The following is a 15,640-nucleotide window of genomic DNA, read 5'->3' as shown; positions in this document are numbered from 1 at the left end:
TTTTTACGTTTAATTCAGAAATTTCAAGTCCCACAAGAAAACAAAGCCAGTTTTCTTCATTCTCGTTACATTTTAAATCTAATCCACATATTGTCATATACTATACTCAAGTTTTGGTAAAAATACAAAATTGGCAAAAAAGTAGGGCTTATCACTTTGAATGAAAATATCATAAAAACTATAAGTTCCACGTAAAAATGAAGTCGGTTTTCATGATTGCTGTTAAATTTTGAATCGAAACCATGTATTTTTGGCCAAATCTAGAATTTAGTCAAAAATGAAAAAGTGGGAAGGCTATACCCTTCTCATTTTTGCGAAAATCGGCCAAAAACGGAATCTCTTGGAATTCGCTCAAAAGCACGTGTGATACTCAAATTCGAATGCTGATTTCGTAGAACTCATTCGTTTTCTTGTGAAATCACCCGTTTTTAAAATATCTTAAATAATTGTACTGTATCGTGATGGCGCTGTAGCATACTAGCGCGCCAACTTTGTAACCCGTTTTTACGTTTAATTCAGAAATTTCAAGTCCCACAAGAAAACAAAGCCAGTTTTCTTCATTCTCGTTACATTTTAAATCTAATCCACGTATTGTCATATACTATACTCAAGTTTTGGTAAAAATACAAAATTGGCAAAAAAGTAGGGCTTATCACTTTGAATGAAAATATCATAAAAACTATAAGTTCCACGTAAAAATGAAGTCGGTTTTCATGATTGCTGTTAAATTTTGAATCGAAACCATGTATTTTTGGCCAAATCTAGAATTTAGTCAAAAATGAAAAAGTGGGAAGGCTATACCCTTCTCATTTTTGCGAAAATCGGCCAAAAACGGAATCTCTTGGAATTCGCTCAAAAGGACGTGTGATACTCAAATTCGAATGCTGATTTCGTAGAACTCATTCGTTTTCTTGTGAAATCACCCGTTTTTAAAATATCTTAAATAATTGTACTGTATCTTGATGGCGCTGTAGCATACTAGCGCGCCAACTTTGTAACCCGTTTTTTACGTTTAATTCAGAAATTTCAAGTCCCACAAGAAAACAAAGCCAGTTTTCTTCATTCTCGTTACATTTTAAATCTAATCCACGTATTGTCATATACTATACTCAAGTTTTGGTAAAAATACAAAATTGGCAAAAAAGTAGGGCTTATCACTTTGAATGAAAATATCATAAAAACTATAAGTTCCACGTAAAAATGAAGTCGGTTTTCATGATTGCTGTTAAATTTTGAATCGAAACCATGTATTTTTGGCCAAATCTAGAATTTAGTCAAAAATGAAAAAGTGGGAAGGCTATACCCTTCTCATTTTTGCGAAAATCGGCCAAAAACGGAATCTCTTGGAATTCGCTCAAAAGCACGTGTGATACTCAAATTCGAATGCTGATTTCGTAGAACTCATTCGTTTTCTTGTGAAATCACCCGTTTTTAAAATATCTTAAATAATTGTACTGTATCGTGATGGCGCTGTAGCATACTAGCGCGCCAACTTTGTAACCCGTTTTTTACGTTTAATTCAGAAATTTCAAGTCCCACAAGAAAACAAAGCCAGTTTTCTTCATTCTCGTTACATTTTAAATCTAATCTACATATTTTCATATACTATAGTCAAGTTTTGGTAAAAATACAAAATTGGCAAAAAAGTAGGGCTTATCACTTTGAATGAAAATATCATAAAAACTATAAGTTCCACGTAAAAATGAAGTCGGTTTTCATGATTGCTGTTAAATTTTGAATCGAAACCATGTATTTTTGGCCAAATCTAGAATTTAGTCAAAAATGAAAAAGTGGGAAGGCTATACCCTTCTCATTTTTGCGAAAATCGGCCAAAAACGGAATCTCTTGGAATTCGCTCAAAAGCACGTGTGATACTCAAATTCGAATGCTGATTTCGTAGAACTCATTCGTTTTCTTCTGAAATCACCCGTTTTTAAAATATCTTAAATAATTGTACTGTATCGTGATGGCGCTGTAGCATACTAGCGCGCCAACTTTGTAACCCGTTTTTTACGTTTAATTCAGAAATTTCAAGTCCCACAAGAAAACAAAGCCAGTTTTCTTCATTCTTGTTACATTTTAAATCTAATCCACATATTTTCATATACTATAGTCAAGTTTTGGTAAAAATACAAAATTGGCAAAAAAGTAGGGCTTATCACTTTGAATGAAAATATCATAAAAACTATAAGTTCCACGTAAAAATGAAGTCGGTTTTCATGATTGCTGTTTAAATTTTGAATCGAAACCATGTATTTTTGGCCAAATCTAGAATTTAGTCAAAAATGAAAAAGTGGGAAGGCTATACCCTTCTCATTTTTGCGAAAATCGGCCAAAAACGGAATCTCTTGGAATTCGCTCAAAAGCACGTGTGATACTCAAATTCGAATGCTGATTTCGTAGAACTCATTCGTTTTCTTGTGAAATCACCCGTTTTTAAAATATCTTAAATAATTGTACTGTATCGTGATGGCGCTGTAGCATACTAGCGCGCCAACTTTGTAACCCGTTTTTTACGTTTAATTCAGAAATTTCAAGTCCCACAAGAAAACAAAGCCAGTTTTCTTCATTCTTCGTTACATTTTAAATCTAATCCACATATTTTCATATACTATAGTCAAGTTTTGGTAAAAATACAAAATTGGCAAAAAAGTAGGGCTTATCACTTTGAATGAAAATATCATAAAAACTATAAGTTCCACGTAAAAATGAAGTCGGTTTTCATGATTGCTGTTAAATTTTGAATCGAAACCATGTATTTTTGGCCAAATCTAGAATTTAGTCAAAAATGAAAAAGTGGGAAGGCTATACCCTTCTCATTTTTGCGAAAATCGGCCAAAAACGGAATCTCTTGGAATTCGCTCAAAAGCACGTGTGATACTCAAATTCGAATGCTGATTTCGTAGAACTCATTCGTTTTCTTGTGAAATCACCCGTTTTTAAAATATCTTAAATAATTGTACTGTATCGTGATGGCGCTGTAGCATACTAGCGCGCCAACTTTGTAACCCGTTTTTTACGTTTAATTCAGAAATTTCAAGTCCCACAAGAAAACAAAGCCAGTTTTCTTCATTCTCGTTACATTTTAAATCTAATCCACGTATTGTCATATACTATACTCAAGTTTTGGTAAAAATACAAAATTGGCAAAAAAGTAGGGCTTATCACTTTGAATGAAAATATCATAAAAACTATAAGTTCCACGTAAAAATGAAGTCGGTTTTCATGATTGCTGTTAAATTTTGAATCGAAACCATGTATTTTTGGCCAAATCTAGAATTTAGTCAAAAATGAAAAAGTGGGAAGGCTATACCCTTCTCATTTTTGCGAAAATCGGCCAAAAACGGAATCTCTTGGAATTCGCTCAAAAGCACGTGTGATACTCAAATTCGAATGCTGATTTCGTAGAACTCATTCGTTTTCTTGTGAAATCACCCGTTTTTAAAATATCTTAAATAATTGTACTGTATCGTGATGGCGCTGTAGCATACTAGCGCGCCAACTTTGTAACCCGTTTTTTACGTTTAATTCAGAAATTTCAAGTCCCACAAGAAAACAAAGCCAGTTTTCTTCATTCTCGTTACATTTTAAATCTAATCTACATATTTTCATATACTATAGTCAAGTTTTGGTAAAAATACAAAATTGGCAAAAAAGTAGGGCTTATCACTTTGAATGAAAATATCATAAAAACTATAAGTTCCACGTAAAAATGAAGTCGGTTTTCATGATTGCTGTTAAATTTTGAATCGAAACCATGTATTTTTGGCCAAATCTAGAATTTAGTCAAAAATGAAAAAGTGGGAAGGCTATACCCTTCTCATTTTTGCGAAAATCGGCCAAAAACGGAATCTCTTGGAATTCGCTCAAAAGCACGTGTGATACTCAAATTCGAATGCTGATTTCGTAGAACTCATTCGTTTTCTTCTGAAATCACCCGTTTTTAAAATATCTTAAATAATTGTACTGTATCGTGATGGCGCTGTAGCATACTAGCGCGCCAACTTTTTAACCCGTTTTTTACGTTTAATTCAGAAATTTCAAGTCCCACAAGAAAACAAAGCCAGTTTTCTTCATTCTTGTTACATTTCAAATCTAATCCACATATTTTCATATACTATACTCAAGTTTTGGTAAAAATACAAAATTGGCAAAAAAGTAGGGCTTATCACTTTGAATGAAAATATCATAAAAACTATAAGTTCCACGTAAAAATGAAGTCGGTTTTCATGATTGCTGTTAAATTTTGAATCGAAACCATGTATTTTTGGCCAAATCTAGAATTTAGTCAAAAATGAAAAAGTGGGAAGGCTATACCCTTCTCATTTTTGCGAAAATCGGCCAAAAACGGAATCTCTTGGAATTCGCTCAAAAGCACGTGTGATACTCAAATTCGAATGCTGATTTCGTAGAACTCATTCGTTTTCTTGTGAAATCACCCGTTTTTAAAATATCTTAAATAATTGTACTGTATCGTGATGGCGCTGTAGCATACTAGCGCGCCAACTTTGTAACCCGTTTTTTACGTTTAATTCAGAAATTTCAAGTCCCACAAGAAAACAAAGCCAGTTTTCTTCATTCTCGTTACATTTTAAATCTAATCTACATATTTTCATATACTATAGTCAAGTTTTGGTAAAAATACAAAATTGGCAAAAAAGTAGGGCTTATCACTTTGAATGAAAATATCATAAAAACTATAAGTTCCACGTAAAAATGAAGTCGGTTTTCATGATTGCTGTTTAATTTTGAATCGAAACCATGTATTTTTGGCCAAATCTAGAATTTAGTCAAAAATGAAAAAGTGGGAAGGCTATACCCTTCTCATTTTTGCGAAAATCGGCCAAAAACGGAATCTCTTGGAATTCGCTCAAAAGCACGTGTGATACTCAAATTCGAATGCTGATTTCGTAGAACTCATTCGTTTTCTTGTGAAATCACCCGTTTTTAAAATATCTTAAATAATTGTACTGTATCGTGATGGCGCTGTAGCATACTAGCGCGCCAACTTTTTAACCCGTTTTTTACGTTTAATTCAGAAATTTCAAGTCCCACAAGAAAACAAAGCCAGTTTTCTTCATTCTTGTTACATTTTAAATCTAATCCACATATTTTCATATACTATACTCAAGTTTTGGTAAAAATACAAAATTGGCAAAAAAGTAGGGCTTATCACTTTGAATGAAAATATCATAAAAACTATAAGTTCCACGTAAAAATGAAGTCGGTTTTCATGATTGCTGTTAAATTTTGAATCGAAACCATGTATTTTTGGCCAAATCTAGAATTTAGTCAAAAATGAAAAAGTGGGAAGGCTATACCCTTCTCATTTTTGCGAAAATCGGCCAAAAACGGAATCTCTTGGAATTCGCTCAAAAGCACGTGTGATACTCAAATTCGAATGCTGATTTCGTAGAACTCATTCGTTTTCTTGTGAAATCACCCGTTTTTAAAATATCTTAAATAATTGTACTGTATCGTGATGGCGCTGTAGCATACTAGCGCGCCAACTTTGTAACCCGTTTTTTACGTTTAATTCAGAAATTTCAAGTCCCACAAGAAAACAAAGCCAGTTTTCTTCATTCTCGTTACATTTTAAATCTAATCCACGTATTGTCATATAGAGGTTTTTCCATTTGGTTCGTGTAAGTAGAGGGAAAAGTCCGTGCGGCTAGTCGACTAGTGCGCACCATGGCGGGGGATAGCCGAAACTTGCTGCAGACTTTGCTTGATCCAACCAATAGACACCCTATTGTCTATTTGTCTATTGTATTCCTATTCTATTGTCTATTGTCGTGTCAGACAATAGGGTGTCTATTGGTTGGATCAAGCAAAGTCTGCAGCATGTTTCGGCTATCCCCCGCCATGGTGCGCACTAGTCGACTAGCCGCACGGACTTTTCCCTCTACTTACACGAACCAAATGGAAAAACCTCTATACTATACTCAAGTTTTGGTAAAAATACAAAATTGGCAAAAAAGTAGGGCTTATCACTTTGAATGAAAATATCATAAAAACTATAAGTTCCACGTAAAAATGAAGTCGGTTTTCATGATTGCTGTTAAATTTTGAATCGAAACCATGTATTTTTGGCCAAATCTAGAATTTAGTCAAAAATGAAAAAGTGGGAAGGCTATACCCTTCTCATTTTTGCGAAAATCGGCCAAAAACGGAATCTCTTGGAATTCGCTCAAAAGCACGTGTGATACTCAAATTCGAATGCTGATTTCGTAGAACTCATTCGTTTTCTTGTGAAATCACCCGTTTTTAAAATATCTTAAATAATTGTACTGTATCGTGATGGCGCTGTAGCATACTAGCGCGCCAACTTTGTAACCCGTTTTTTACGTTTAATTCAGAAATTTCAAGTCCCACAAGAAAACAAAGCCAGTTTTCTTCATTCTCGTTACATTTTAAATCTAATCCACGTATTGTCATATACTATACTCAAGTTTTGGTAAAAATACAAAATTGGCAAAAAAGTAGGGCTTATCACTTTGAATGAAAATATCATAAAAACTATAAGTTCCACGTAAAAATGAAGTCGGTTTTCATGATTGCTGTTAAATTTTGAATCGAAACCATGTATTTTTGGCCAAATCTAGAATTTAGTCAAAAATGAAAAAGTGGGAAGGCTATACCCTTCTCATTTTTGCGAAAATCGGCCAAAAACGGAATCTCTTGGAATTCGCTCAAAAGCACGTGTGATACTCAAATTCGAATGCTGATTTCGTAGAACTTATTCATTTTCTTGTCAAATCATCTATCGGTTTACTTATGGTAACTATGGAATAGTAATTTTCTGTTAAAAAGACAGTCGAATCACATTGCTAATGTGACTTTCGTGATAGGCTTACTTCTTTAATTTTGATTTTCAAACATGTAGTTTTTCATGCATTTAGGTTTGAAAAGAAGAATAAATAGAGGCAATTCACATCGCGGTTTCGCGTGTCAATTGTTTCGATGTCCGCCATTTTCTCTGGTTGTTTATGTCATGTTTTGCCTTGTTTGTATTGGCTGAAAGTGTTATTTCCCAATACAAAGTGGATTTTATGAATCAGTGTTTAATTTTTTTTAATTTTTTTTTGTGTCAGTTAATTGCTACGTATCTTGGTTAGTATGTGTAGCAATTTCTGTTTCCAGATCACATTTCTTGTATTTTTTTAAAAATCTTTTCTGTAGGGCTGTCATGGGTTTTCAATATTGTTGTGCCCCGGGTTGCAAAAACAAATAACATTAGAGTTTGTAATGCACATTTTGTTCTAGGTAAGTCTCAACAAATTTATTAATAGTGAATGTGTCTATCTAATTCTTCTATTTGAAATCACACAGGAAAACCTTTTTAGTACACTGGAGAAACACACCCAGACTGGGCCCCATCCCTGAATCTTGACAAAGTGTATGTTAACGCTAAGTCAGCCATGGATAGAGAGTCAAGAAGAGTAATTTTAAATGTTCAAGAGGTAATACAAATTATGAAGTATAATTTATTTATACGTTATGACATCAAAAAGTTATATGTTATAGTAATGTTACAAATAAACAAATGAAGAGTAATAACCTTCGCTTTCATCAACAAATTTTTGTTTAAAAGACTGATTGCACAAAATGATCCAATTCCCCCATCGATAAATCTCTTGTAGGTCTCAAGGCCCTTGTAAGCCTTTAAATCTTCATGCGTGTATGGAGACTTGGAACATAGCAGGTAATTTACCAAATCAAGATTGGTTACCAGTGGCATTTTTCCTGCGATGCTAAGTCCATTGCACCAATACTCTTCGTGAATTGTATAGGGGCAATCACAACCTACTATTAATAGTTTTGCTGCATACTTACGTTTATCTTCTGACAGCCCTACAGAAAAGATTTTTTTTTAAATACAAGAAATGTGATCTGGAAACAGAAATTGTTATACATACTAACTAAGATACGTAGCAATAAACTGACAAAAAAAAAATTGAAAAAAATTAAACACTGATTCACAAAATCCACTTTGTATTGGGAAATAACACTTTCAGCCAATACAGACAACGCAAAACATGACATAAACAACCAGAGAAAATGGCGGACATCGAAACAATTGACACGCGAAACCGCGATGGGAATTGCCTCTATTGCGAAAATTTTTAGCGAAATCATGAATACTTTAGTTAACTATGTAAATTTCACATGGATTTTATTAAGCTTAGAACACTTCATTTTTCGTCGTCCTTAAACGTTATTAAAATTCTTACAGGGGAGACGCAAGACTGTTGCTTGATCTACCCACAAATCCTTTGCCATTAGAAAAGTATAAATCAGCCTCGCTTGATGAAAATCACGATCTGTCTAACACTTGGATATGTACAGAGTGGTCGGAATACATATAATTACAACTTTCTAATTACAACAAGGGAATAGTTTAATTACAACTAGGAAATAGTTTTAAGTATCACAAGCAATTGATTCCTGCTATGTTTTTACAATATCCTAACATGAGGGTTATAGAGTGGTTCGAGGTTGCCATCTTGGATAGTTATTTCTCCCAGTTTGGTGCAACCTCAAACAAAAAAGCATTGGCAATTTTAGTATTTTTGGTGGGAAACTAATGAAAGTGAAAAATTTTTGTAATGGGTGTAGTTTACAATGCCAAGTTAGTTACAATAATGCAGGTATTGGATATTGGTGGACTCGGTTGTTGCTCATATTCTCAGTGAATTTCTGATTTGTTTAATTATTTGAACTATTCTGTTAATTAGGAATCCATTTCATTCATGCTAAGCCCAGTAAAGAATTGATGAAAAACAAAAAAGTTTTACCGTTGCTGCTTCTTCATGGATGGCCAGGCTCATTCATAGAGTTCACAAAAATTATTCCCTTGCTCACTAGGGAAACTGAAGGATATGATTTTGTGTTTGAACTTGTAGTTCCCTCTTTGCCTGGCTATAGGTTCTCTGACCCAGCTCGAAAACCTGGTTTAGGTCCTGCTGAAATGGGACTTATTTTCGACCGGTTAATGAAAAGGCTCGGGTACGACAAATATTACGTCCAAGGTGGAGACTGGGGTTCCCTCATCGGTTCAAATATGGCTACTCTCTTCCCTGATAGGTGCTCTCTAATACAGCTTTTATCAGTATTTTATTCATAATTTATGTTTTCAAAATTCTAGAGTAAAGTATTTAATTTATTATTATATTTTCTCTACATTAATTATATAAAGAAAACATGTTTATCGTAAATACAATTTCCTTTAGTAATTTCTCACCATAATTACTACGCTAAAGCAGCTCAGCCAATCAGGTATGGCACGCCTTCGTGCCAAATGCCAATACATTAACATCTTATCCAAATAATGCACTTGTAGGGTTTGTGAGGGCAGCAATAAATTTCCTAGATAAAACATTAAATATGCTTAACTAAGCCAAAGAAAAAATTGTAGTTGCCACTTTCCACAGTATTTTATTTCCAAATGCGTTAGGACTTCTAGTGGATGTGGTTTCGGAGCAGATTGTTCGATTAAGTCCAATAAGGCAATTAATTTTCCATAGGAGTCGATGCCAGTGTAAAATTTACAACGCTTGTCATTATTAATAATGAATTTACTTATGTCAATCTGTAAACTGACAGTTGGCTGGCACTATTTATCTAAAATTGCCAATGCTTTTTTGTTTGAGGTTGCACCAAACTGGGAGAAATAACTATCCAAGATGGCAACCTCGAACCACTCTATAATTATTGCTGTCTACCTACATCTCGTTTTTTTCTGCCTCTAATGTTATGTTTATGTCCATTCATCAAATAGGAAGTCGGATATACTCATTCCGTTCGATTATGTTATACTATTTCAAGATTCACTTAAAAGAACGAATGTTTATTCGATATTGCAGTTTACTTAAGTTCACGAAAAAATGTCACCAGCAGCTCAGTTTAAGTTAACAAGCTTATGCACGCATTTCACTGTCCAACAGCAATCACCTTTCGTCTTCTCTATATAAATGAATAAATTCGTGAAATCAAAATGAACATTAATATAGTTCTACAGCAATTCTAGCTTGTGTTGGATATTGCTACAATCCTTATGGCATTGCCAAACAATTAATGCACCTTGGGTATTCACTCCGTTTAAATACTACATATTTTATAATGGCTGATCAGTAAAAAATGTCAGCCTTTACGCACCTTTCAATTGGATGCCACATTAACAATTCTAAAATTCCATAAAAACTAATATGAATGCAATCAATGAAATAGAGAAAACCTACCACAAAGCCAAAATTAACCTCATCTGGAGCATTCTCACCACTTAACAGTCCTCTTGGAAAGAGAATTGATTTTGGATATGTGGTAAGGTATGCGAAATATCATCTTCCAAATGTGTATTGACCATCATATATTAGAAGGTTGCCAACAGTTTCAGAAGAAAAATCCTAGGATCTTGCCTCCCACATGTTTTCTCTTGGCTTCTTCATGATCCATGATTCCAGCTGATGTTGTCATAACCACATACCTAATTTATAATTTTAAAAAAAATAAAGCTCATGTACTGAAAATGCATGTTCACTTGAAATACCCAAATTGGCGAGAAGGCAGCAAATCATTTGACCATTTCTCAATGTCACGAATGGGAACATCAAAGCGAGGTGAGATAACACCACATTTGTTCAGACGACCAGTCAGATTTACAACAATTTTGCCAGCCCGATGATCGTCAACAATTTCGAATTCTCCTATGTAGCCTAATTGAAACATTGATATTAAACATAACATAAAATTTCACATCTTTTACACGCTTACCATGTTTCATCATGACGGTCAGGAACTTGACAATAACTTTAGAACACGGCCGGATCAAAACCTGGCGTTTGCCTCGCTTTTCAGCATTGTTGATGCTCTTTAAGGCATCAGCCAAAACGTTCATTCGTACCATTTCAATATGAAATCACTCCTAAGATGAAAAAGATGGGAATTCGACCGGTTAACGTAGCTCGAATGTAAAGACAGGAATCAGATTGACACTAAAAAGCTTTTCTAAGTATGATGAAATGTTTCAAAATCAATATGAATAAATGGCTTATTACAAGAAAAGGTGGCAATTCAGTTTTAATTAAGAATAAATGCTCGATGAAATAGAATTCGCTTGATATTTTTCGCTGAAAAAAAATGAATTACCTGGCTTCTAAAAGAACGAAATCCGCAAGGGGCGCTGGCTTTACCACAAGTGGAAGTGAAAGAAATTTTTCACTGCACAAATTAAGAAGACCTCGTTGCCAGATTGGGTAAGCGACGTTACCAATTTCGTCCATGTCATTATTAATTTATTATTTATATTGTATCATTATTAACGATATTGTTTGCTACATTTTGCTCGTTTTTTTATATTTCTTAATTTTTCACATTATTCTAGGCTTTCTTATGCATTTTACGTTCTACAATATATTTTAGTTAAAATAATTTTTTTACTGTGGGTGTTGGCAGTAGCCACTAGAGGTTGAACTGAACAAAACAAAGTAGAAAAAAATAACAAAACGAAAACCAAAAAAACCAAAAAAAAAAGAAAAACTATAGGTTTTAATTATAAACAACGAAAATGGGATTCGGAGCAAATAAAGTGGTTTCATACTTCCACGACCAAGACGTTGGAAATTTTCATTATGGTCTGATATTTTGAAACTTTAAAATTCTTATTTAAAGACCAAAATTTTTTGTTTACTATGTCCAGGTCCACTCCATCCAATGAAGCCACAGAGATTATCAGTAACCCACAGTCTGGTTCTACATTATGGGATGTACAAGAAAATGCAAGTTTACCGACCATATCGAGCATCAGCCCATGACATGTGCAGGTAATGTAAAGCTGTGTAAACTCATTTCAACAAAAAGTGCTGATTCTTCCATAAAGCTACATAGCGAAGAACAACAAGTGTCAACTTTTATAAATTATACTTACACTCTTCTAGATACAATGCACTTACTATAACATTACTGTTCTAAACAGATTTCATTCAGAAGACTACATAGAATTTCTCCAACGGGTTTCCCCACAAAATATACAAGCATTTAGTAAATGTTTAGGACAGTTCAATGTTGGTGATGACTGGTAATATTGTGAAAATATTCACCATTTTATCTTAGACAAATTCTTATTTCCATCTTAGTCCTGTTTTTGATGGACTGTTTGATTTTTGTTCAATGTACACTGGTGCCTCACTGGAAGGTGCCACCAAATTGAACCATGGCAGCACAGACATTGCAATCAATTGGTCTGGAGGACTCCATCATGCAAAGAAATTTGAAGCTTCTGGTTTTTGCTATGTCAATGATATAGTGATTGCCATATTGGAACTTCTAAAGTAAAAATTTAAATCACTAATAGCTCTTAGTATGGTTAACCATGTCCGTTTCTTTCAAGGTATCACCCCCGCGTTCTATATATCGACATTGATATTCATCATGGAGATGGAGTTCAGGAAGCTTTTTACCTTACAGATAGAGTGATGACTGTTTCTTTTCACAAATATGGAAATTACTTTTTTCCTGGAACAGGTTTGCTTTTAAAATTCTGGAAGTGTATGTATTTCGTCAATAATCACTGAACCCCACTTTTAATTTTGCACCATTAGGAGACATGTATGAAATCGGGGCTGAGTGTGGTCGCTATTATTCCGTTAACATCCCGTTAAAAGAGGGTATTGATGATCAAAGCTATTTGCAAGTTTTCAAACCAGTCATTCAGGTATAGAAAGTTACCTTGTTGTTACATTTAGGTAAAAGATGATATATATATATTTTTTTTTCTACAATTCTCACTTTAGTATGTGATGGAGTTTTATCAGCCGACTGCTATTGTTCTTCAATGCGGTGCTGATTCGTTAGCTAATGATCGGTTAGGATGTTTCAACCTCAGCACAAAAGGACACGGGTACTACGTCTACTTCTTTTAGCTTTTAAAACCAATCAAATTTGATCTCATCTTTTAGAGAATGCGTTAAATTCGTAAAAGATTTCAATGTTCCTTTATTGGTATTGGGAGGCGGAGGATACACACTGAGAAATGTTGCTCGATGCTGGACGTACGAAACTTCCCTACTGGTTGATGAAGCTATCAGCAATGAGTTACCATACAATGGTAAATAACACAGTTTGAATTATGTTTTGCCTCCTGATTAACATTTTCTTCTTTTTCATAAGAATATTTCGAGTACTTTGCTCCAGATTTCTCTCTCCATCCTGATGTTGTTACTCGCCAAGAAAATGCTAATAGTAAGCAATACTTGGAAACCATAACGAAGACTATCCATGAGAACTTACGGATGATTGAACACGCACCTAGGTATAGCCTTATCACTCATAAAATTTGTTTCAGTTGCATGAAGTTCGTTTTTTCAGTGTTATGATGCAAGACGTTCCACCGGACCTTTTAAATTTTGAGGAAACAGAGGAGCTAGATCCTGATTCTCGCCTGCATCAAGAAGAAGAGGATAAAAGGTAAAACTTACTGGTTTACTCATATGAATTAAAATATTAATACCTGCAACATTTGCAGAATCGAACCAGATAATGAATATTATGATGGAGAAAAGGATCAAGACAAAGACAGTGCCACGACAGATTCCTGAACTTTCATTCCCAGTTTACTCCCTCTCATTTGTAATAAAGGCTGCGATTAATTATTACCGATTTTCTTTTATTAAAAAAAAGGCATTGCTCACTTTCATTCTGGATTCTGACTCGCATCTTTTCGGCACATTGACATACAATACAAGGACTTTAAACAACGCAAAAGCGGCATTGGCATGTTTAATCAGTGTCGTAATTCGATTCTCCTTCGGCGTCTCCTTCCACATCACCTTCTTCATCCTCTTCGTCCTCTTCGTCCTCCACGTCGCCATCATCGTCACCTTCCTCTGAGAGTGCTTCAGGCATCATAAAGAATTGGAGAGGATTGGGCCAAATTTCATCTTTCAGAATCTAATTGACAAGGAACAGGATTACATATGGAAACGATACGTAAGATACACTAAAATAATTACGTCAGCGATTTCATCAAGGCTGGAATGATTAGAGTCAGTAAACCAAGAAAAGAATGAGGAATCAGATGCCTTTCTTTTTCTGGACCCTTTTTCTGCATTGTCAACTAAGAAATTTTTGCCTGGTTTCCATTTGATTGGTGTAACTACACTTTTTGGCTGTCCATTGCCTTCCAAGCGGTATTCTTTGATGAGGCTTTCATTCTCAAAATAAGGGTTATTTGGATTAAATTTCAGGATTATCTTGTAACCATTTTTTATATCTTCAAATTCTTCTATCAATAAATTTTGCAGGTCTTGGAGACAGTGCTGTTGTTCCTCTGGAATCGTTAGGGAGAGTTGAGGATGATTCATAAACTAGAATTATAACATTCTTTTTTACAATGGTATAGTACTAGCAAATTACACAATGAATGAAAAAAAATGAGATGAATTCAATTAACTACCTAACCTAATGTGAATAATTAAGATATTTAAAAAGTGAGTAGTTACCGTTGTGATCCAGAACCTAGGAACTTTTGCTATGATCTCTGCTCGTTTGGTGTAGTGTGGTTTCCTGAGAGTATTAAAACGGACTTCCACTGCAAGGATTTCTTCAGATGCTTGCTCATTCAGACTATCAATCTGGCTCTGACAATCATCGATTTCCTCGAGGGCCGCTTGGTATATAGCGTCATCTTCGGTAGCCACTGGAGACAGTTCTCCCTGCTCCGCTAGTTTGGCTCGTTTTTCGTCAGATGCCCCGTTATTCGACATGGTCTTTTCCTCTGAACTGCTAATCACACTTGGTCAAACTAGTGATGATTGTTTTAAGGAAAAAGAAATGCTTACCGGGTCTATCCTTCTATTCGTATAACGCTTCTTCTTCGTGGCAAAGCACGTCTTCTGCTAGACGATGCCAAATTTACTTTTTCAATTTTCACGAAGTACAACAGGCCAGCAGGGCCTGGCAGGGCTCGGCCCCGGTCTACCCATGGGTTGGTTACCCGTGAACAGCTTTTTCATCGTCAGGGACCACCAACGATAAAAGCAATTGATCTTTGCCGAACATGACTAGGCCCAAACACATATAGTGCACTTAAACTGGATGCTTCCCACAATTAGGTAATTACCTAGTAAATCTGCTAGCTGTAAACTAATTAAAGCCCATTTTTCAACGCATTGAAAAACAAAACCCCACACACAGCGAGCTATACCCTTCAACAGTTTTCCATTCATTCTGCCAGCTTATATGCAACAAAATGCAAAATATTTTGTTATCAAATATTTTAGAATTTTAGATAAGGAGTTAAAGAAATTTGGCGTACCCTTCTTCGGATGCGAACTCGATCACTGCTTGTAAAGCTGACAAACATGAGCTTTTCATGAAAAGACCATCACATTAAAATCAACTACGTATCAGCCAGTCAAATGTGCAATCCAATTCTTTAAGCTATATTCTAGTTGACGCGGCATGGCAAATGGCAGAAGTAAACAATAAGTCCTTTCCATTTACGGTTACTACAGCGGAGAAGGAATAGCTGCGATGTACTTCAAACGGCATTCTGAGGATGAAAACGCAAAAAATTATGAAAATAAGAAAATGCGTTGTGTAATCGTTACAATTTGAAAAAAAAAAAACTAATCCGTACCTA

At 34.8% G+C, this 15,640-nt stretch overlaps 3 protein-coding genes and 3 long non-coding RNA genes across 7 annotated transcripts; 3 read left to right on the top strand and 3 right to left on the bottom strand.

Moving 5' to 3' along the window:
- The first annotated feature begins 7,401 nt into the window (after positions 1 to 7,401).
- On the top strand, positions 7,402 to 7,872 carry LOC116922369. The gene is made up of 2 exons (XR_004393953.2): positions 7,402 to 7,463; positions 7,644 to 7,872. It is a non-coding gene; the product is annotated as an uncharacterized LOC116922369 (long non-coding RNA).
- On the bottom strand, positions 7,468 to 7,970 carry LOC123470611. Its single transcript, XR_006644406.1, has 2 exons — positions 7,920 to 7,970; positions 7,468 to 7,854 (listed from the first exon to the last, which is right to left on the bottom strand). It is a non-coding gene; the product is annotated as an uncharacterized LOC123470611 (long non-coding RNA).
- A 517-nt stretch (positions 7,971 to 8,487) lies between these two features.
- On the top strand, positions 8,488 to 9,386 carry LOC123470610. The gene is made up of 2 exons (XR_006644405.1): positions 8,488 to 8,673; positions 8,739 to 9,386. It is a non-coding gene; the product is annotated as an uncharacterized LOC123470610 (long non-coding RNA).
- Positions 9,387 to 10,340: 954 nt separating this feature from the next.
- LOC116919498 (40S ribosomal protein S15Aa) lies at positions 10,341 to 11,293 on the bottom strand. Its single transcript, XM_032925507.2, has 4 exons — positions 11,149 to 11,293; positions 10,774 to 10,924; positions 10,550 to 10,715; positions 10,341 to 10,486 (listed from the first exon to the last, which is right to left on the bottom strand). The coding sequence occupies exons 2-4, from the start codon at positions 10,904 to 10,906 to the stop codon at positions 10,393 to 10,395; spliced, it is 393 nt and encodes a 130-aa protein (XP_032781398.1). The 5' UTR covers positions 10,907 to 10,924; positions 11,149 to 11,293; the 3' UTR covers positions 10,341 to 10,392.
- Positions 11,294 to 11,427: 134 nt separating this feature from the next.
- Positions 11,428 to 13,761, top strand: LOC116919492 (histone deacetylase 3). The gene is made up of 11 exons (XM_045171144.1): positions 11,428 to 11,633; positions 11,699 to 11,822; positions 11,975 to 12,076; positions 12,135 to 12,329; positions 12,389 to 12,522; positions 12,600 to 12,712; positions 12,792 to 12,898; positions 12,957 to 13,105; positions 13,168 to 13,309; positions 13,366 to 13,464; positions 13,523 to 13,761. The coding sequence occupies exons 1-11, from the start codon at positions 11,567 to 11,569 to the stop codon at positions 13,593 to 13,595; spliced, it is 1,305 nt and encodes a 434-aa protein (XP_045027079.1). The 5' UTR covers positions 11,428 to 11,566; the 3' UTR covers positions 13,596 to 13,761.
- Positions 13,647 to 14,996, bottom strand: LOC116919497 (protein SET). Of its 2 annotated transcripts, none has more exons than XM_032925504.2 (4): positions 14,838 to 14,996; positions 14,499 to 14,778; positions 14,010 to 14,363; positions 13,647 to 13,947 (listed from the first exon to the last, which is right to left on the bottom strand). In XM_032925504.2, exons 2-4 carry the CDS (start codon positions 14,760 to 14,762, stop codon positions 13,777 to 13,779), a joined length of 789 nt encoding a protein of 262 aa, XP_032781395.2. In that variant the 5' UTR covers positions 14,763 to 14,778; positions 14,838 to 14,996; the 3' UTR covers positions 13,647 to 13,776. The 2 variants fall into 2 exon arrangements, with proteins under 2 accessions (XP_032781395.2, XP_032781396.2); XM_032925505.2 differs by having other exon boundaries at positions 14,499 to 14,781; positions 14,838 to 14,995.
- Positions 14,997 to 15,640: the final 644 nt, after the last annotated feature.

Source organism: Daphnia magna, linkage group LG3, assembly GCF_020631705.1.
Source record: "Daphnia magna isolate NIES linkage group LG3, ASM2063170v1.1, whole genome shotgun sequence".
NCBI classification, from domain to species: Eukaryota; Metazoa; Arthropoda; class Branchiopoda; order Diplostraca; family Daphniidae; genus Daphnia; species Daphnia magna.
Note: the sequence above shows the minus strand (reverse complement) of the source record. Positions and strands in the feature narration are given on the sequence as shown.